Source organism: Canis lupus, chromosome 5 (assembly GCF_011100685.1).
Source record: "Canis lupus familiaris isolate Mischka breed German Shepherd chromosome 5, alternate assembly UU_Cfam_GSD_1.0, whole genome shotgun sequence".
Lineage (NCBI taxonomy): Eukaryota > Metazoa > Chordata > Mammalia > Carnivora > Canidae > Canis > Canis lupus.
Window position 1 is genome coordinate 42,679,023 of NC_049226.1, and position 20,532 is coordinate 42,699,554.

General features: G+C 50.9%; 2 protein-coding genes across 10 annotated transcripts in view; one reads left to right on the forward strand and one right to left on the reverse strand.

The window, feature by feature from the left end:
* Nucleotides 1-19,289, forward strand: part of TNFRSF13B (TNF receptor superfamily member 13B) — a 35,048-nt gene extending 15,759 nt beyond the window's left edge. For 2 of the 5 annotated variants that reach the window (XM_038537139.1, XM_038537142.1), the window contains 5 exons: nucleotides 3,942-4,079; nucleotides 7,484-7,723; nucleotides 16,832-17,008; nucleotides 17,492-17,758; nucleotides 17,917-19,289. In XM_038537139.1, coding sequence (XP_038393067.1) covers nucleotides 3,942-4,079; nucleotides 7,484-7,723; nucleotides 16,832-17,008; nucleotides 17,492-17,745 — 809 coding nt within the window. In that variant the 3' untranslated portion in view covers nucleotides 17,746-17,758; nucleotides 17,917-19,289. Of the gene's footprint in view, nucleotides 1-676; nucleotides 744-3,941; nucleotides 4,080-7,483; nucleotides 7,724-16,831; nucleotides 17,456-17,491; nucleotides 17,759-17,916 lie in introns of those variants that run through there. The other 3 variants (XM_038537140.1, XM_038537143.1, XM_038537141.1) reach the window with 3 other exon arrangements.
* Nucleotides 1-20,532, reverse strand: part of USP22 (ubiquitin specific peptidase 22) — a 92,035-nt gene that overhangs the window by 17,174 nt on the left and 54,329 nt on the right. The window contains exon 14 of one of the 5 annotated variants that reach the window (XM_038537133.1): nucleotides 13,226-13,686. The exons of 1 other annotated variant lie outside the window; for it this stretch is intronic. The gene's annotated coding sequence lies outside the window, so the exon portion shown is untranslated. Of the gene's footprint in view, nucleotides 1-13,225; nucleotides 13,687-18,660; nucleotides 19,117-20,532 lie in introns of those variants that run through there. 3 more of the 5 variants (XM_038537136.1, XM_038537135.1, XM_038537134.1) reach the window with 3 other exon arrangements.

Here is a 20,532-nt window from a genome sequence, read left to right on the forward strand (position 1 = left end):
TGTATTCTATAGTATTTCACAAATAAATATAAGTACATGTATCCACCATGGTAGTATCAAACAGAATACTTTCAGTGCTATATAAAGTCCCCTCCTTTATCTCTCCCACCCCAAACCCCCAACAATCACTCATCTTTCTACTGTTTCTGTAGGTCTGCCTTTTCTAGAATATCATATAGCTAGAATCACACAGTAGCCTTTTGGGCTTGGCTTCTTTTAGCTACTAATATGCATTTAAGATTCTTTCATGTGTTTTCATGGCTGATAATTCATTTCTTTTTAGTGATGAGTAAATTCCACTGTTTGGATGTACTATAGTTTATTTATCCATTTACCTACTTTCTTCCAAGTTTTGGTTTCTTTTTTTTTTCTACAACCTCTATCTCTTTATTCATATTCTTATACATCATTCATGCTTTGTTTTTCTGATTTCCTTTAGTTCTTTGTCCATGATTTTCTTTAGCTCATGGAACATATTTAAGATAGTTAATTTAACATTTTTGACTAATGTTTCCAATGTCTAGACTCTCTCACGGATAATTTCTGTCAAATTCTTTTTTTCTGTGAATGTGTGATGCATATTTTTCTGTTTTTTAAAAATATATTTTGTAAGGTTTTTGAGAACTGAACATTTTGAGCATCACGTTGTAGTAATTCTAATTTTCCCATTCCTCAGGGATTTCTGTATCTTGCTTGTTGGTTGCTGCAGTCCATGTGTGGCTTTTCCAAACCATTTTTGCAAAGTAGGTATTTATTCTGTGTGTTCACTGAAGTTTCTGTTCCTTTATCTCTGCACTCAGCCAGTGACCTGAAAAAGACTTCCTTAAATGTCTAGCTCCCAAGAGTGGAGGAGAGTGCTGCCCCTTTAAGTCCCCTGGAAGTCACTTCAGCTGTTGGCAGTTGAAACAATGGCCACCAACCTGTGTGCTAGCCCCTCACTGATCTAAGAGCAGCAAACAGCAGTCAGAATCTACAATCTCAATATTTGTAGAACAAGGTCCTTATTGCCCATCTAGGGGACCAGCAATATGAGCAACTCTGCCCCACCCCACCCCCCGCCACTGCATACGTGAGGAATGGTAGCCACCACCATGAAATAGGCTGAAATGCACCAAAATTTCAAAAATTCACCAGTCTCTTCATCCAGCTCTTTCCTGGATAAGTTCAGAGTTCCAAAACAGTTACTTCAAGATGGTTGCTGCCAGCTTGATAGCTGTTAGGTGGAAAAGCAGATTACTAGAGCTTCTACTCTACCATCTTCCTGGACATTGCTCTCACATCCCAGTTTTGATTTGAGATGTCCATTGACGTCCTCACAAAACTCTGTGGATAACCTGCTTATTGTCAAAAAAGATTTTAGAATCTGCTCTTAATTTCTGGTTCCCCTAAATTCTATGATGATGGGTCATGGCTTGAGATTTTATTATATCAGACATCTGACTGGCTCTTTGAATCTGGAAGCTATGTCTTTGAAATCTGTTTTCTCTAGAATTCCCATTAGTTCAACCTTTGAACCTCTTGAAATAATTCCATAATTTTCATGTCTTTTCTCTCCCTATTGTCTCTCTTGGCTCCCAGTATGTTCTTTCTGCTTGTTTTGTTTGAGTTCTCTTTCAGATCAGGTGGCTCTTGATTCACAGCTCAGACTGAGGCAGAAAGAGCTGATTGGAAGTTCTGGGTAAACAAACAGGGCCGTTAATAAAGCAGCTTTGCTGTCAGATGGTCAAGGAGCAAACTTGATCATTTTCTTGAGAGAATCTCCCAGTCAGTGCCTTTAGGCCTCTTCCTTTGGATCAGTTTTCTCAGAATCTGCTGATTTCCTGCTGGCTGCAGGATGGGGAAGGAGACATTCTTAAAAACCTGGCCACAGCACTCCTCAGGTTGTGTTTTGGGGAGAGTGGACCTTATGGCTACCCTCAGCTGTGTCTCAGAAGACCCCCAAACTTTTGCTTGGTTTTTCCAGAGGCCATTACATGCTTGGGATGGGATTTACCTGGGGTCAGGCCCTCTTTGTATAAATTTCCAACCAGTCTTTCTTCCATTGTCTTGCCTTGCCATTCCCCACTGTCATTAAACTTGGTACCTCCAATTCCAGAGACTTCCTGGAGTTCTGTGGCTCAAATCAGCTTCCTTGTCCCTGAGACCTTTAACTAAAGTCAGTCATCCCAGGTCACATGCCTTCCATATTCCAAAGTATTGCTCACACCTGTCCCCTGCTGCAATAACTTTTTTCCATTCTCTTTCTCTTTGAGGACAGGTATCTTTTCTTCTCCTTTTAGTAGGGTTTCAGGAGGGAAGAAAGATAAGTCCATGTGTTTAAGCTGCTACATTAAACCAGGAGCCACTGGTCTTCTCCCAGCTTACTTTCAATGAAGAGTAAGCAAGCACCTTGCAAAATGTTTAAAAGGAGACATTTGGGGGTATGCCTGGGTGGCTTAGTCAATTAAGCATCTGCCTTCAGCTCAGGGTACAATCTCAGGGTCCTGATATCTGGCTCTTTGTCCTCCCTGATCAACGGGGGGCCTGCTTCTCCCTCTCCCCCACTTGTGTTCTCTTGCTCACTTGCTCTCTCAAATAAATAAATAAATCCATTAAAATATTGAAAAACTGGGCAGCCTGGGTGGCTCAGCGGTTTAGCGCCGACTTCAGCCCAAGGTGTGATCTTAGAGACCCAGGATCTAGTCCCACGTTGGGCTCCCTGTATGGAGCCTGCTTCTCCCTCTGCCTGTGTCTGTGTCTCTCAATCTCTCTCTGTGTCTCTCATGAATAAATAAATAAATAAAATATTTTTTAAAAATTGAAAAATTAAAAACTTCCGTCACATGAAGTTAAACTTTAAAAAAAAAAACAAAGGAAACATTTTTGGTGAAGCAAGTATCATGAAATCAGGCAGAAAATTATAGAAAAAGTGATGCATTCATATAAAGGAAGACTTAGCATACAAAACAAATGACTGATGGAGCCTCAACTGAGATGTGTTTCAGATATCTTGTGGCGCCAACAAAACAGGACACAAAGGTTCAAGAATGGGCAATAGTAACAACCGACAGTGATAAAAATCAGAGTACAAGTTACCTCTGGAAGTATTGGATGGGGAGGAGACCCAAGGGAGTCTTCAGGGTGCAAAAAATATCTATACCTTATACCTTGATGTGGGCTGTAGTGACACAGGTATATACATATGGAAAAATACATCAAGCTGCATACTTCAGATTTGTGCACTTTACACACATCATTGAGTGTGTCTCGTACTTCAGTAAAAAAGAAAAAATGGAAGAAAAGGACATTTATTGAATGCTTTCTGTACGCTAGCCACTGGCTAGATATGCTTTTCTTTTTCTTCACTTAATGAGCACCTACTATGTCCTGGGCACTATCTAGGTTCTGAGGACCCAGCAGTGAACAAAAAAATTAGAGTACTTGCCTGCATGATGCTCACAGATAATGGGGGAGACAGCATCCAATAGTCACAGTTATAAAAGTGAAGTGAAAGCGGTGACAAGTGAAGGACACATCACTGCACAGAAGAAGTGGTGTGTCTTAATCTGGGAAAGAGAATCAGGCTTTTCTGAGGAAATGAAATTGAAACAGTGATCTAAAGGATCAGGAGAAAATAGCCAGCAGAAGGGCAGGGAAGAAGAGCATTTTATGCAAAGGTACTGTGGTAGAAAGAACCACAGTAGGCAAAGAACAGGGCTGAGCAGGGCACAGGTAATCTGAGAGAGGGAGCCTCGAACAGCCATTTCACAAATACAGAAACTGAGGCTCGAGGGAATGAGGTGGCTGCCCCAGGCCCCCAGCAGATGCAGCTGGGGTTGGAAGCTAGCTTTGTCCGGTTCCTCCTCTGCTTGCTGAGACAAAGTAGAATGTGAGTGGGAGAGGCTATCTGTGTTCTGACCCGTAGCAGGGTGCCAGCTGCCCTCATGCTCCCTGCCTCTCAGCTCCACAGGGCCTGCGGATGGGGATGGCCATGGAGCCCTGCCCTGAAGAACAGTACTGGGATCCCCTGCTGAACATGTGCCTCTCTTGCAAACCCATCTGCAGCCATCAGATTCCTCGTACCTGTGCAGCATTCTGCAGTGAGTTCTGGGGCCTGAGCCCCATGGGCTGGATCACCCCTTCCTTCCCTCTAGAGGTCCCCCAGGCCCTATTGCGCTTGGGTGGCTGAGAAGGAGATGGTAGAAGGAGATGTAGAACATGGCACCTCTTTACCCCTCAATCTTTCTGCTCTGGCTACACTAGCCTCCTTGCAGTTTCTTGAACATGCTGTGGGGTTTTTTTTCTGCCTCAGGGCCTTTGCACATGTTGTACCCTATGCTTGGAATGCATTTCCCTGTTATTCTTCCCTCAGCTCCCTCTTACTCAACCTTCAGGTCTGAGGCCAAATGTCAGAAGTCTTACCTACCTGTCCAATAGAAATGAGGCCCTCCTTTGTTTTCCTCTGTTCTGACTTTCTTTTGAAATTTTTTATTATAGGAATTATTGCAGAAAGGATAGCATAATAAATCCATTTCTGCCAATCATCAGCTTTAAAAATCTGCTGTTTTATTCCCCAACCATTTTTTTGCTGGTATAGTGTAAAGTAAATCCAAGAATTCATATAATTTTACCTGTAAATACTAGATCATGAAGAGCCTTCAAAATACAACCTTTATCTCTTATCATCCCCGGCAATAATTCCTTAACACCCTCTGTATTCAGGCTATATCCAATTTTCTCTGATTGTCTTGAAAAAGATATTTTGTCTACTGTTCTTTTTTCATAACTTATTCTTTTCCTTGATGGAACTTCCCATGATTTGCGTAACGTTCTTTTGTGTGCATTTGTTTCATGTCTGTCTTGACCCTTTGGACCGCAAGTTCCTTTCCTTATTTGAATCTTGCACAATGCCTGACACATAGTGAGTGATTCATCAATACTGATTGAGTGGAGTTCAGAGAGGCTGAGTGACTTGCCCAAGCTCACACAGTGTAACAGTGGATTTAAACCAGGACTCTCTGACTTCAAAACCGTGACTCCGAACCACTATCCATTAATGAAGTGGAATACTTGTTGTATCACTCCACATATATTCATGGAACTCTCCAGCCCCTTGAAAATGGGAAACTGACATGATCCTTCAAGAGGGTCATCGTCTAATGGAAGAAATAAATACATTTCAACAGAGAAGGATAAAGTGCCATAAAATGCTACAATTGGGAGAGACCACCTATGGCTAATGGGTTAGGGAACAGGGAAGTGTTCCTGGAGTAAATGCCACCTGAGATAAATTGTTAAGAGTTGGCAGTCAGATGGTGGGAGGTGGCGGGGAGGATACTCTGGAAGGAGGACCCGTGTGGATGAAGGCATGGACATAGAAAAACACAGTAGGGAGTACCAAGGCCCAGAGGGGAAGTTTTTGAGGTTGGGTAGTGAGAGTTGGTGGGTCTAGGGAGCTCAGACACCACCTGCAACAGCCACAATGGGGGCCTGAGGAGGGGAGGAGGTCATACATAAAACCCTAGGAACACCACTGCTGTCCTGTCAACTCCGTCCCATGAGTGGCACATCTGGCTTAGTGGAATCCCCGGGCAGAGCCAGGGCAAGAAGAGGTCATTGATCCCATCTGAGTCTTCCCTCAGGTCCCAGTTTCACCATCTTCCTGGTCTTTTCCTTTACTCTTTCAAGGACGTAAGAGTTGGTGTGTTTGTGTTGCAAAAAGGCACAAATGAATATTTTACTTAAACTTTCCATTAACCCAGCATTTATTTATTATGCATCAGGCATTATGCCAGGAACCTCAAATCCTCATGGCAACTTTAAGAAGTCAATATCAGGGCAGCCCCGGTGGCGCAGCGGTTTGGCGCCACCTGCAACCTGGGGTGTGATCGTGGGGACCCGGGATCGAGTCCCACGTCGGGCTCCCTGCATGGAGCCTGCTTCTCCCTCTGCCTGTGTCTCTGCCTCTCTCTCTCTCTGTGTCTATGAATAAATAAATAAAATCTTAAAAAAAAAAGAAGTCAATATCATTATTACCTCTGTCTTGGAAATGAGGAAACTGAGGCATGGAAACTCTACAACCTGCAAGGGTAGACTAAGGATGCTCTCAAATCTGATTGGCCTTGAAGCCTGTGTTCTTACCTGCTATCTTTCACTACCTCTGAAATGTGCCCTTAAAATCTCCAGTGTGAGTCACATTTTCATATAAATAGAATCTTAGCTTAAAGATAAGGGAGGGGATCCCCGGGTGGCTCAGAGGTTTAGCGCCTGCCTTTTGGCCCGGGGCGTGATCCTGGAGTCCCGTGATCGAGTCCCACGTCGGGCTCCTGGCATGGAGCCTGCTTCTCCCTCTGCCTGTGTCTCTGCCTCTCTCTCTCTCTCTCTGTCTATCATAAATTAATAAATAAATCTTAAAAAAAAAAAAGATAAGGGAAACCTGCCCTGTGAAAGTATAGATTTCTGTTTTGCACTCAAAATTGCTCTTTTAAAGCAAGCGTGATTCATTTCTTTAGTTTGCTTGGCTTCTGCATTTTGGCACTGATGGCTGTTTAGGTTCTTATAATTCTCATTCATTAAGACAGAAGAAACATGAGTGCCCGGGTAGCTCAGTCAGTAAAGCATCTGCCTTCAGCTCAGGTTGTGATCCCCGGGCCCTGGGATTGAGTCCTGCATGGGGCTCCCTGTTCAGCAAGGCACCTCTGCTTTTCCCTCTCTCTCTGCCCCTTCCACCTGCACTTGATCTTGCTCTCTTTTTCAAATAAATCAATAAAAAGGCTTAAAAATACAGAAGAAACACTATTATTTTGAGCTTTCCCATTTTCTTTCCAGCCTCCTCCCTCAACCTGCTGAGGTGGTTTCTAGCTTCCTTCTCCAATCCTTATGTTAATAAGAAATATGTTTCTCCTTTATGAAGTTTGAAAAGTGCAATGAAGAACTTAATGAAAATGAAGAACTTAATGTAATAACCTAGATTTCAATTTTGAAAGATAACTGGAAAATTCTTATATGCTTAGAAACTAAGAAATGCACTTTCAAGTAATCCATAGTTCGGAGACGAAGTAATAATGAAAACTGAAAACATTGAAAGTAGATACAGGAAAAATACTACGTGTCAAATTATATACTGCAGAGATGCCTGGGTGGCTCAGTGGTTGAGCATCTGCCTTTGACTCAGGGTGTGATCCCAGGGTCCAGGGATCGAGTCCCACATCGGGCTCCTTGCATGGAGCCTGCTTCTCCCTCTGCCTGTGTCTCTGCCTCTCTCTGTGTGTCTCATGAATAAATAAATAATATCTTTTTTTTTTAATGTATACATTGCAGCTAAAATAGAACTTAGAGGACAATGTATAGCCTTCCATTTACATATTGGGAAAGGAGTTGCACTACTCTGGAATTGCTTTTGGGGAATTGAATCATAATTTTTGTAAACTGTGATGCCCTTGAAGGCCAACTTCACAGGGCCTGCAGGTCTTCCCCAGTAGCATCACTCATTTCTGTCTCCTAGAGTCACTCAGTTGCCGCAAGGAGGAAGGCAGCTACTATGACCAGCTCCTGAGGAACTGCATCAGCTGTGCCTCCATCTGCGGACGTCACCCCAAGCAATGCACATATTTCTGTGAGAACAAGTTCAGGAGCCACGTGAACCTCCCACCAGAGCTCAGGAGACAGCGACCTGGGGAAGCTGAAACCAGGTCAGACAACTTGGGAAGGTACCAGGGAACAGAGCACAGAGGCTCGGAGGCAGGTAAGCTCCCCCCCTCCTCCCAGGTCGGCTGGCATAGTGTCTGAGGATCCCAGCGGGTGGAATGCGGAGTGCCAGGCATAAATAACAATGGTCTGCAAAACAGGAAGTCCAGAGTCCAGGCAAATGGCCAGAAGGCAGGGGAGGGTCATTTCAGGATAGAAAAAAATTTTAAGCAAAATATCTAGACGTCTGTGGGCCCAAAGGATGCAGGAGGAAAAAAGGTCTGATCATTGAGAGCTTATAACAGAGGCTAAATGAGTTCTGAAAACACAGATCTGAAAATAACCAGCAGAGCTAACCTCGTGAGCAAGATCTCTGATTCCATTTAAAGACAATGGGGACTTCCTAAGAATGAGAAGGAAAGAAGTATTACAAAACGATTGATAGTAGGGATTGGCCACTTGGGACGTAATGAGAAGGGTCCCTTGAACTGGGCATCTACTAAGTGTGGAGCATTGAAAGTGTCTAATTATCCTCCCAGAAAACAGCTCTTAGCTTACCTACCCTGCTCTGTGGTGTCAGAAAGGATGGGACAGGAATGCCATGTAGATCAATAAACACTTGCCTTAGTTACACTGCTCTCAGTCTATCAGTGGAGAGACAAGAAGCCCGAAGCTCCTGGAGCTATGACTGGTTTCTTTCCTCTGTTGTGACTTTCTTCACTTCATTTCCATGGCTCCAGATCCTAGTGCCAAGATACCAAAGGGAGGGAAGGTATCATGTGCCCTGATAATAGAAGTTGCCCATCCCCAAATTCTACTTGGTTAGACTGTGGTCTTTTACTCCTTTCTGTTCTCTTGTCAGTAAGTGGTTGCTGTGTAACAAACAGTCCCAAAAAATCAGTGGCTTATAATTCTCATGTGTCTGGGTTTGGGCTGGGGTCAGCTGGGTTCAGTTGGCTCAGCTAGAGGTGGCTCTGCACCATGTGTCTCTTATCCTATTCCTGGGACCAGCAGACTGACAAGGCATGTCCCTCTCATGATGGCAGAAGTGTAAGAGGTAGAAACACAAAGCTTGCTGTCACTAGGCTGGGGACATGCACTACATCCTCACTGCTGAATCGCAAAGCCAATCAGATTCAACAGAGGCTACCTTTTGGTGGGAGGAGATATAGAGAACTTGTAGCCATGGTGAGTTTGTGGCTGATTTTAATCTAGCACAGCCTCTCTCTCCTGAGAACTGTAGATTAACATGCAGAAGGGCATGGATACGAGAGGGAGTGATGTACAGAATCAGGAAGTAGGGCTGGGGGTGGGGGCAGACCTGCTCCTCCAGCATCTGGTGACCATGTTTGTCCAACCTACACTTGGCGATGTCTTTGGATTCTTCCAGCCAAAAACCTAGAACTTTCCCATCTTTGATGCATTAAGGTTCCCTTCAGATCAATTCTGCCATTTTGCAGATCGAGAAACTGAGCCTCAAAATTCAGAGTGATTTCTGAGAGTCGTACAATGAGTGCATGAGCAATGCTGAGCTGGGATTCAGGCCAGGTCTATGGGTGCCAAAGTGTATCCACTTTGCAAGATCAAAAATCCCAGAGTGGCATTCATGGGACTGTCACTTCCTGAGCGTCACCTGCCGCCCGTGGGACATGATTAGCTATTCTTGTTTGTGACTCCCCACCAAGCCTCATCCCTGGAGGGCACTGGGTAGAATCTGGGAGCCTCATCTTGGCTCCAGGGATAGATTCCTCAGGATGTGCGGATGAGGGTGTGTGAGAGCATGGTGGGGAGCCAGTGGGGTCAACATGACAGGTCATGCCCGAGCCTGCAGCGTTAGCTGTCCCATTCGTACTATGGCAGAGCCGAGGAGACCACATGCCCTCGCAGGGACTCGGTGGCTTAATGACCGTCTTGCTGTGGCCTTAATGACTGGAGGTTTGGGTCCGTTCTGGTCTCCTCTGACATGTGGGTGTGCTGGTGGGGCCGGAGCTGGGCTTGGGGGATGATGAGCAGGAAGTAGCAGGGCCCACACTGGGAAGGCTAGTTGTGCACCTGTCTGAGAGCATGGACTGGAGGATGCCATGTGGCCAGGCTGCCTCTGGCTGCAGCCAGCGGTGGAGCCAATGTGATCCCATCTCTCTGGGAGCTCCCCCAAGCCTGCCATCCCCCCTGCTAAGTCCCCATCCCTGCCAGGCCCCACCTCCAGCCTTCTCTACATCTCTTGTGCAGTCTTTCCAGATCATCATTCCTTCGTTTGACACATCGCTGTGAGGCTTTGCTGTGCATGGGTGAGTTGGCAAGAGCAAGGCAGATCCTGTCCCTAACCCCATAGAAGTCACAGTCCAATGGGAGAGACAGACAATAGACAAGACTCAGGCAACAATGAATTCATCTCCGTGCATGGTGGCAATGTCACCCACCAGGGGTGCGATGGGGGCAAGGCAGGCAGTCTTCTCTGAGGAGGGGCTTTCAAGGAGGACTAGAGCGATGCTGGAGGCCGTGGAGCCAGACCCCAGTTGCATCCCTCACCAACTGTGGGGCCTTGAGCAAGTTACTTAACCTCTCTGAGCCTTGGTTCTGTGAGAATGAGGTCATACATCTTCACGGAGTCATTGTGAAGATTACAAGAGAACGGTCATCAGGATCGATGAGTGCCCACCAAGCACATGGCAACTGCTCATTTAAAAAGAAAAACGTGTGTTTAAGAGACAAAGTGGAGGGAGAGTATTCCAGGCAGAGGGAACAGCAATGCTGTACAGATGCTCAGTAGTAAAGTTGCTGTGCCGTGAAGAGGATCTCTGCTAGAAGGGAAATCCGAGGAGAATGACACTTCATCTCTGCATCAGAGGCTCCCAGCCTGATGGCAGGGACCGCAGAGGCAGGAGGGACCCCCACCAGAAAGTGTGGCTGCTTTGAATGTTGAGATTGATGATACCACCCACTGGCCTTGAGGGTATAGAAGTCTCGTGGTCCACATAGTGAGGCATTCAAGGGAGCAAGCTGGACAGCTGACATGATGAAGGAGCCCTGGCTGGGGTTTCATTGTGGGCAGGGGTGGCCAGGTGACAGTTCCCATGTGCAGGGGGACATGTAGGGTTGGCATCTGCCACTGGCACTGAGGGCGGGAGCCCCTCGATTTTCCTGTCAGCTGGCCCGGTGTGGTGCAGAGTGTGGAGCTCGGAACATCAACATACGGGGTCCTGCTGCTAGCTCAGGGACACTCTCGGAGGGCTCAGCAAGGTGGAGGGAATGTCCCCTCTCCCTGAGCAGATGGCACGGCCAGGGGCTGCTCGGCTTCTAGGGAAAGGCAGGTGGGCACTGGGCTCAAGGGTGGAGGGAACAGAGGAGCACCCAGGGCCCTGGGGGAGGATCAGACACTCGATGACAGAGGGTCCTATCTGCCAGGCTGGGGACACTGCCGCATTCCTGGAGGCAGGGCAGCCACAGGCCCAGAGCGTGGGGACTAGGCTGCAGGGAGATCCCCCGGGGCCCCTGGAGGGTGGACCCTGGCGAAGGCAGAAGGGACCCCGAGAGGCTGTTTGGGCTGTTGACAAGGGCCTGGATCGTCCTCGAGGGGCGGTGCAATGGCGCGGGCTGGGGGGCGACGGAAGGGCCCTCAGGTCCGGACCGGGGTGGAGGCGTCGAGCACGGCAAGCTGCTCGGGCTCTGGGACGACCCGGCACCGGGGAGCCAGGCTGCGAAGCATTTTAAAGCGCATCAAGCAAAGCACATAGGGTTACGGAGACGCCAATGATGTCGAGACACTATTCACGATAGCATCTCGAAATACTAAATGAAATCACACGTTAAATCAAAATATTACCGCGGTGTTGCACAAATCAGAACGAACCTGTGCGCCTCCAGCAACGCGGCCGATGGCCAGGCGGAGCGGCGGGCTGGATGCGGACAGCGGGTCCAGACCACGCTAAGCTCAGAGGCGGCGCAGGCTGCTGAAGCCACGGCGCGGGGTGCAGAGATACCCCGGGTTCCGCAATGGACAAAGCCACACTCCTGCTCATACCACGTGGGGCTGCAGCCTCCACGTGCAGCGGAAGCAAAGGCTAAATCTCAGGGGCCATCGGTGGGGTTAACGACGTGTTTTTCTCATCCACGTCCACGGAACCCCCAGACTCTCCACGGGCCCCCGGGGTCCAGGTTAAGTGCTCTGGGCGTGTTGGCAGCAGGGCGCTATGCCAGCCTGCCAGCACCTGGATTCCAGCCCACCTCCCTGGGAGACCCGGAGAAGCTTCTGGACCACCTGTGCCTAACAGTCCCCACCTGCAATGATGATAAATGCACCGACCTCCCGGGGCTCTCTGGAGGCCTCCATGGCTCTGATCTGGGGGCACAGACCTGGTTGGGTGGGAAAAGCACAATGTGGGTCCCTTCCTGGGCCGGCTGCATTAGTGTCCTGTGGCTGCTCTGAAACTGGGGCACACATGTCCTCTCTCGCTGTTCTGGAGGCTGGAAGGTTGATACTCGAGGGGCTGGCAGGGCTGTGCTCCCTCCAAGGCTCCAGGGGAGGCTCTTTCCTTGCCCCTTCCCGCTGCTGGCGCCCTGAGGCAGCCTTCCCTCAGTCCCTGCCTCCGTCCTCATGGTCCTCATGCGGCCTCACTGTGCGACCGTCCTTTCTCCTCTTATAGGGGCACCTGTCACTGAATTTAGGGCTCACCCATATCCAGATGACCTCTTCTTGAGGTCAACTGAATTACACAAACTTTCTTCTTTCCAAATAAGGTCACAGTTGCAGGTTCCGAGGGGGCATCTCTTTGGGGGGATGGAAGGAATCAGGGTTGTGGGGAGGGAGCTGGAAGGAGGCTTGGTCCCTCCTTCCTACAGACAACCCTCCCTGGCTGAGCAGTGGAGGAGTGGGGACACTTGGGGATGAGCAGCAGCATCAGCCCCCCAGGCCTACCTGCCTCGTATACATTTATTTGCACCACCTTGCAGATGCCAAGCAATGCTGGCAGGAATCCCATTCCCCATTTTACAGAGAAAATTGAGGGCTGAGGAAGCTGAGGGCAGTGTCCAAAGCCACATTCAACTCAAGCAGTTGTGGCTGCAGGGCTCTCGGCTCCATCCATCTGAGGCCGTGCCACCTGGGTCCCCGGTCCACAGAGGCCGCTTTGCTCTGCCCCTACGTGACGAGCCATAACATTGACCACCTGGCCACCGGAGCCGGAGCCGGGGACCGCAGCAGTCTGGGGAAATTCTATTTTTAGATGTGAGAAGGCTTAGAAGGCAGTAAAACAAAACAAAACAAAAACAAAAACCCGCTTGGAAATAAACTGCCCCAGCGGAGGGCCAGCCTGGCTCCGGCGGCCAGAAGCTGTGTGTGGTGCCCTCTGCAGGTGGTTCTCGGGACCTGCACCTCCAGGGGCTGTGTCCTCAGGACTGTATTTCAGGACCAGAACAGAGAATGCATCCCTTTTACCCATGATAACTTTGCTTTTTTTTTTTTTTTTTTTTTTTTAATTCATAGAGACACACACACACACAGAGAGAGGCAGAGACACAGGGAGAGGGAGAAGCAGGCACCATTCAGAGAGCCTGACGTGGGACCCGATCCAGGGTCTCCAGGATCACGCCCTGGGCTGCAGGTGGCGCTAAACCGCTGGGCCACTGGGGCTGCCCCCACGATAACTTTGACTGTGTCCCTTTGCTCCCGGGGTCAGCAGAGAGGGAAGGACGGGGCAAGGCCTCTCTGCCCTGTGGGGGTTGGGGCACTGAGGGCCAAGAGAAGGCAACTTCTGAGGTCGTGACTCAAGAGACCTTCGTGATTGAACATAGGAGGGCAGAGAAGGGCACACACACACCCTCCACCCCAGGAGCGTCTTGGTGCTCCCAGCTGCCAGACGCAGGGCCAGGCCCCATTCAGGTGGTACAGAAAGAAGCAGGGGACGGCTCTCCCGTTCATGGGACCTCCAGCTGCTGGGACTCTATGACTTCCTTGGCCTTCTGGTCGGCCTTTACAAGGCCCTTTGGACATGTGGGAGACCAGAGCAGCTTCGAGTCCTTTCTCTGTTTTGAATAGATGACACACATACAAATCATTTAGAAAAGAAAAGGAAGAGGGGCGCCGAGGAGGCTGTTGGTTGAGTGTCCGACTCTTGGTCTCAGTTCAGGTCTTTGAGATCGAGCCCCATGTCGGGCTCTATACTGGGCATGGGACCTACCTTCCCACATTTCCTCATCTAGGGCACATCTTCAGCTTCTTATGTGGTTCACACCGCTGCTGGCATCCAAAGTGCTCACCTCCTGCTTTTGCTGCATACCTCTTGGGGATTGGGCCATTTTAGGACGACCCAGGCTGCGGCTCTGAACAAAGCTCCAGCAAACCCTGTGTCTGTGTGGGTGGGATGTGGCCCTGGAAGTGAAGTTGGGGAATCCACGGGAATCGGGAAAGGGTGTTCCCCATGTTGGTAGATGGTGCCAAATGGCCCTCAAACTTCTCCCCCTAGCACTACCACTAAACGAGGTGCTCTTGTGAGATAGATGGGACACCTGTACTTTTAACCTGTGCTTCCCTTCCTCGTTCGGGGGCTCTGAAGCATGTACTAGGGACAAGTCACCAGCAGGTCCGCGGGAAGCCGCAGATCGCTGCTTCTGGCCGAGGGGTGAAGAGCAGTGGGGACTAGCCCCTCACTCCCTCAGGAGCACAATCTCCATGCTGTTTGTCTACTGCAGCCTCCAAAAGCCACCAAAAACTTAGTGGCCTACAAATAACCCCTTCATTATCTTGCAGGGTTCTGTGGGTTCCTGGGCTCAGCTGGGCAGGTCTGGTGTCCACTTGGGGTTTGTGTGCAGCCGCAGGCAGGTGGTGGGAGGATGGAGTCACTTGGAGGCTTGGCTCCAAGTGGGAGGCTGGGCTGACCGGGCCACGCTCCTCCCCACGTGACCTCTCCCTGGGCAGAAGCCAGGGCTGCCAGGCCTTCGGAGGGCTCAGACCAGGACGGGCACAGAGGGCACTGCTGCCTCCCACTGGCTGCAGGGAGGCCCAGCCCAGCCATTTTGAAGGGAGGCTACGAATGGGAGGCGGTTCTTTGGGGACCATCTGGGAATACGTGCTGCCAGGTTTGGGTGTTAGAATTCGTGCTGAGAACATCTGAACTATGCAGCTGTTTAGACTCTCCTTGAATCTACGTGGCAGTTCATTTGTACCCAGCAATCTGGCGGCCAGGCATTCCAGCTCTGACGTGAATGAAGGCTGCTGGCCTCTCCCCTGTGGATTCAGTGATCTGATGTCATTTTGTGTCAGAGGCGAGTAGGAGCAGTAGACAGACAGAAAGACCTGGAAGTTGGGAAATGGGAACGGTTTCCTGGCTCTGCCCTCTGCCCTATGACCCTTCCCTGCTTCCTTTTTCCTCTGAGGGCCTTGGTCTCCAGATCTGTAGCACCCGAGTATAGTGGGTGTGCCCTGCTGGGGGTCCTTTGCTTCCCCCTGCCCCATGGCCTTCTTGAGCTCTGGGCAAGGGGCACAAAGGACAGCACTGCCCAGAGCCCCTGTTCTCCCTCTGTAAATGTCGGGGTGGCACCTGCCAGTTCTGTCACTTTATAAAACTCGGGATTCTGAGGCACGTGTGTAGGGAGTGGTGTCCTTCTCGTTGCCTCTGTGTGGCCAGCCCAGAACACTGGCCCAGAGCCCATCAGACCTACTCCCAGTGGCATCTGTGACCAGGAACAGTGTGACTCTGAATCGGTTTTGTCACCTGCAAAATGGAATGTAAAATGGTGCAGCCACTGCTGGACATTCCCCAAAAACTTAAACAGAGAATTACCATCTGACCCAGAGATTCCACTCCTAGGTATAACCCAAGAAAACTAAAAACATGTGTCTGCATGAAAACTTGCATGCAAATGTTCACAGCAGCACTATTCACAATAGCAAAACATGGCAACAACCCACACGTCCATCGGCAGATGAACGGCTAAACATGTTATGACCATACAATGGAGCATGATTCAGCCATAGGAAGGAGTACAGTCCTGCCACACACGACAGTGTGGATCAGCCTTGAAAACATGCTCAGCGAAAGCAGCCAGATGTAGAAGGACACAACTTGTATGATTCCATTCATATGAAATGCCCAGAATAGATATCACAGAGACAGTAGATTAGGGGCTGTCAGGGTCTGGGGCAAGGGACATTCAGAGTGACTACTAGTGAGTTCACAGGTAATGGAAACTTCTCCCAATCAGATGGTGGTGACGGTTACTGAACCTCGTGAATATACTAAAACCCACTGAGTTGCTCACTTTAGAATGAAGAATTTGATGCATATGAGTTCTATCTCAATACCCAAAGGTGGAGTCATCAATCCTCCTTCCCAGGAGCAGAGGAATCACGGGGGCCACTCCCCAGAGGGCCTGCACGTAGTAACGTAGTAAGGGCTCAGGGGGTCATCCACATCATCAGTGTATTACATACATGTATTGACTCTGGCCCATCTGTCCTTCCACCTGGGGCCTAGGGGGTGCCCTGATTCCAGGGGCCAGGAAAAATTTCAAGGGGAGGGCTTTGGAGCTGAGTCTTCCTCTGGCATCCAAACCAGAGGCTCAAGACCCTGAGAAGTGGGGTGACCAGCACCCCAGTTCTCCTGGGCCCTCCTGGTTTGCTATCCCAGATTCATTAGCAACTGGACCTGTCCCACTCTCGAAGTCTGCTTCCCCAGGAAGGCCACCTCTTGGAGGAAGGCCCAGGTCAGGGCAGAGTCATCTGCCCAGGACTATTGTCTCTTCACTTATCCATCCACCTCTGGTACTGGCCCGATCTAGGTCCTATGGGAAAGAGCAGATGGCACACAGAGCCAGCTCCAGAGGTGTCCAGCTCTGAGCTCTTAGAAGAAGTTGCTACCAGCCTGGGGTAGAGGGGGCTGATTGTCTCCAGAGTCTAGAGAAGGGTCCACACCAGGCAAGCCTGAGTGAGGCCGGGAATCAACTTCTCCAGGAGCCAGACAGGTGGACAGCATGCTGGGGCTGAGGGCTCTGCCCTCCAAGGGGGCAGGTGGATGGGACGGCCATGTGGCTTGCTTGGGCTCAATGAGGGAAAAGAAAGATTGCAGGACAAGGGGCTGCTAGCCTGCAGGGACACTTCAGAGAAGGGCCCTGGGTGGTGGAGAGCCCCTCCCAATCTCGTGCCTCACGGGAGCTTTGTGGCACCCCTCAGGGCTGAAGCTGAGCACCGAACAGTTGGCCCTGGTCTACAGCACTCTGGGGCTCTGCCTCTGTGCCATCATCTGCTGCTTCATCCTGGCGGTGGCCTGCTTCCTCAAGAGGAGAGGGGACCAATTCTCTTGCCAGCCCTCACCAGCACCATGCCGGACCCAGGCCAAGTCCTCCAAGGGTGAGCACAGATCGGGCCCTCAGACTCCCGGGGCCTGTGGGACAATCTGCTGGTCGGCCTTCTGTCCTGGCACTGGCCCTGCTTCCAAAAGGACAGCAGTTTGCCAGCCCTTCCTGACAAAGGCCTGGGGCACATCCCTGCAGTACTTTTTCTGTCTGGTGAGATCAGTTCACATCAAGACCTGAGGAAGCGTGGATGTGGGCTGCCGGCCGCCGGCTTGGCCCCGCACAGGGCTTCCGGGCTGAAACCTGGAGGAGGTGGTCCCCCTGGGGGGCCTAGGGGTGGTCGGCCAAGGGGCGAAACCTGTTCCTTCCCAGCAGAAAGGCAGCTGGCGCTGGGGAGTGGGCGAGCCGGCAGTCCGCTGACCGCGGGGAGCCCAACTGGCCGACAGCCCAGCCGGCCGCGGGTCCCCTGGGGCAGGGCAGGGCGCTGAGGACGGGCGGGGGCCAAGGCCAAGGCCATCGCCCTCCGCCCTTCCCGCAGATCACTGGATGGAAGCGGGGAGCGCCACGGGCGCGTCGCCGCCAGAGCCGGTGGAGACGTGCAGCTTCTGCTTCCCGGAGCGCAGGCAGCCCACCCAGGAGAGCGCGGGCGCGCCCGGGACCCCCGACACGGCGCCCTCGGGCCGGCGCGGGCTCCTCGGCCTCAGCGCCCCCGCTCGGCCCTGCGCGCGCGCCCCGGACCGCGGCCTCGAGGTCCTGTGCGCCCCCGCCCAGGAGGGAGGCCCCGCTGCCTGACGACGCGGGCAGGGTGAGCCTGGGGGACGGCTGGGGCGGAGGGGGAAGAGGTGGGGAGGGAGGGGAGGGTGGAGAGGGAAGGGGAGGGTTGAGACAGGGGGAGGGAAGAGAGATGCGGAGGGAGGCGGGGAACAGGTCGGTCACCGTCTTTATCCCACGTGTCCACTGCAGGTCACCACCCCTGCATACCTGCAGTGAAGTCATCCTTGCCTGCCGGACTCAGCCCCCAGGAGCCCTTCCTTAGAAATAAAACCTTCTCGGGCTGCCCACTCCTCCCTATCCCTGCTTTCGGTCGTGTCTCCCCTGCGGTGACTCTGGAGGTCCCACCTCTCCCGCTCGCCTCCCTGGGCTCAAGGCTCCACCGCAGCGCAGCCGCCTGGTTTCCGAAGACCTGCGAGTTGACGGTCCCCACCAGGCTCAGGACCCGCCGAGCTCGGTGACCGGTGCCGGTGGGAGGCAGCGAGCACACACGGGACTCTGCTGTGCGCTTTCTTTTAAGAGGGAAAGCCAAAGGATGGAGCGAAGCCAGTGTGCCTCTACAGGAGGGCTGGGCACACCTGCATTTCTTTTCTGAAACAAAGTCCCCACTGTGCCTCCTTAGGCATGGTGAAGCATGGTGCAACGTGTGTGTGTGTGTGTGTGCATCTGTGTGTGTGTGTGTGTGTAGTGGGCTAGGGGTGGACAGGAAGGTGCAGGCTGAGCCCAGGGCGCCAAGCTGCTCTGAGCCCGAGGCTCTTTGCCTGCCCCCCTCCCCAGGAGCCTTCTCATTTGCAGGCACCTTTGGCCTCACCTAGCTACCAACCTGCACGTCTCATGGCTTAATATTCTTTATATTAACTCCCCTTTTCTTCTAGCCCTACTTTAATCTCATGCTGAATTTTATAAGTGATAACACTAAGAATATCTGAGCATCCACACATTTTCAATGTTACCTATATTTTCTATTTGTAGTAGCATTGAAATCTATATTTCAGTGGCACTGAAAATGCATAATGATTCTTAGAAGCATTTACACAGTAAGAGAAATACACAATTGTGTAAATTAAAATGATTCATCCTGTGCCACCCAACATTACCTTGCACAGCTACGTGCACCAGAGGTTCACATAACACACTTTGGGAGGTGTAGACAGGGTGCCTGATGCTCCATCTGTCCACCCTCCAAGGGCTAACAGGCTGTCCCGGCTTCCTGAGGCAGCTGTAACAAAGTAGCACACACTGGGTAGTCTAAAGGCGAAAGTCGCTGTTCCCCACTTCTCCAGGTGTGCCATCTGGAATCAAGGTGCCAGCAGGAGCTGCTTCCTTCTGAAGGCCGCAAGGGAACCATCTGTTCAGGGCCACTATGCTTGGCCTGCATCTTCCTCTCTGTGTCTAGAGTCAAATTCTATCCTTTGTACAAGGACACCAGTCATATGGGATTAGGGCTCACCCCCACCCCTCATTTAACTTGATCACCTCAAGATTCTAAGTCCAAATAAGGTCACATTCTGGGGAACTGAGGGTTAGGGCTTTAACACATGAACTGCCGGGGGGGGGGGGGGGGGTGTGTGACAACATCATTCAGCCCATAACACAGGCCCTGCCCCAAGCCCACCTCTGCTTCATCTTTATGACAAGCAAGTTGGCTTCTAAAAAGTGTCTGCCCAAGACACGTGTCTGTGGCACAGTCAGCCCCACAGGGCAAGTGGTGACGCCCTGGCTGCAGTGTTTCCTACAGCCATGTCCTTGCCAGTAGCTGATCCTATTACAGGATTGAGACTAAAGCCCTGTAGCTGGTGTAGATGTCCCAGCGTGGTGACAAGATAATGGCACACTTGGGAACCTCACAGGTGCCGCTTAGGCGGGAAGGCTCCCTTGGAAGGTGTGCGGCTTTCTACCTCTTCTCAAGTTTTCCAGCTCTACCCATCCAAACCCAGAGACTCTAGGGGATGTTTCTGGTACTGTGGGGGCGGGGAGTCAGGGCTGCTGAAAACGTAAGGTGCTGAGTGTCCGATCCTGGCAGCCATCAGACCAAACTTATCTTGTTTTTTGTCAGTCATTTGATTGCTCTTTGGTGTGTGTGTGTGTGTGTGTGTGTGCGCATGCGTGCGCACATGCTTGCACATATGTGTTTTAATACAGGGATCTCGTTGGTAGACAGTAAATCTGAAACTCTAAATACTGTCCATTTTATACATGCTCTGGATAAAATTCTGTTGGTTCTATCTGAAGCATCTATTCTGACTCCTGCCACTTGTCACAGGCGTGGAGGCAGGCTCCTGTCACTGCTCCCCTGGGTGAGTGCACCAGCGTCCCCTGGCCTCTCTGTCACCTCCCTGTCCCCCAGCCCAGGGCTCAGCAAGCTTTGCTGAAAAGTATCAGAAAGTGAGTATCTTGGGCTTCAGGACCATTCGGTTCCTGCTACGGCTGCCGGACGGTTACTCAGCCCTGCCACTGTAGGGTCCATTCAGCCATAGACAGTATCGAGCAAGCAAGGATGGCTGTGTTGCATAAAACTACTTCTAGAAACAAGAGGCAGGCCAGATTCGAACCTCAGGCCATACTTGCCAAGCCCACCCTATTACAAATCCCTGCCTAATAGCTTCAACGTCCAGATCACTTCTGACCCTGGCTCTGTGGAGTGATTTGTCTCTCAGCAGTGCATTGTTTTCACTTGCTCACTTGTGTGTCTTGTATTCCTTTAAGGAATGCCGGATCTGTGTGGGGCAGCAGTCAGACAGAAGGAAGAGGTAGGGATGCCTGCAAATGGGCACACCTCTTCTCCTGCCAGGCTGTCAGTGTGAGCAG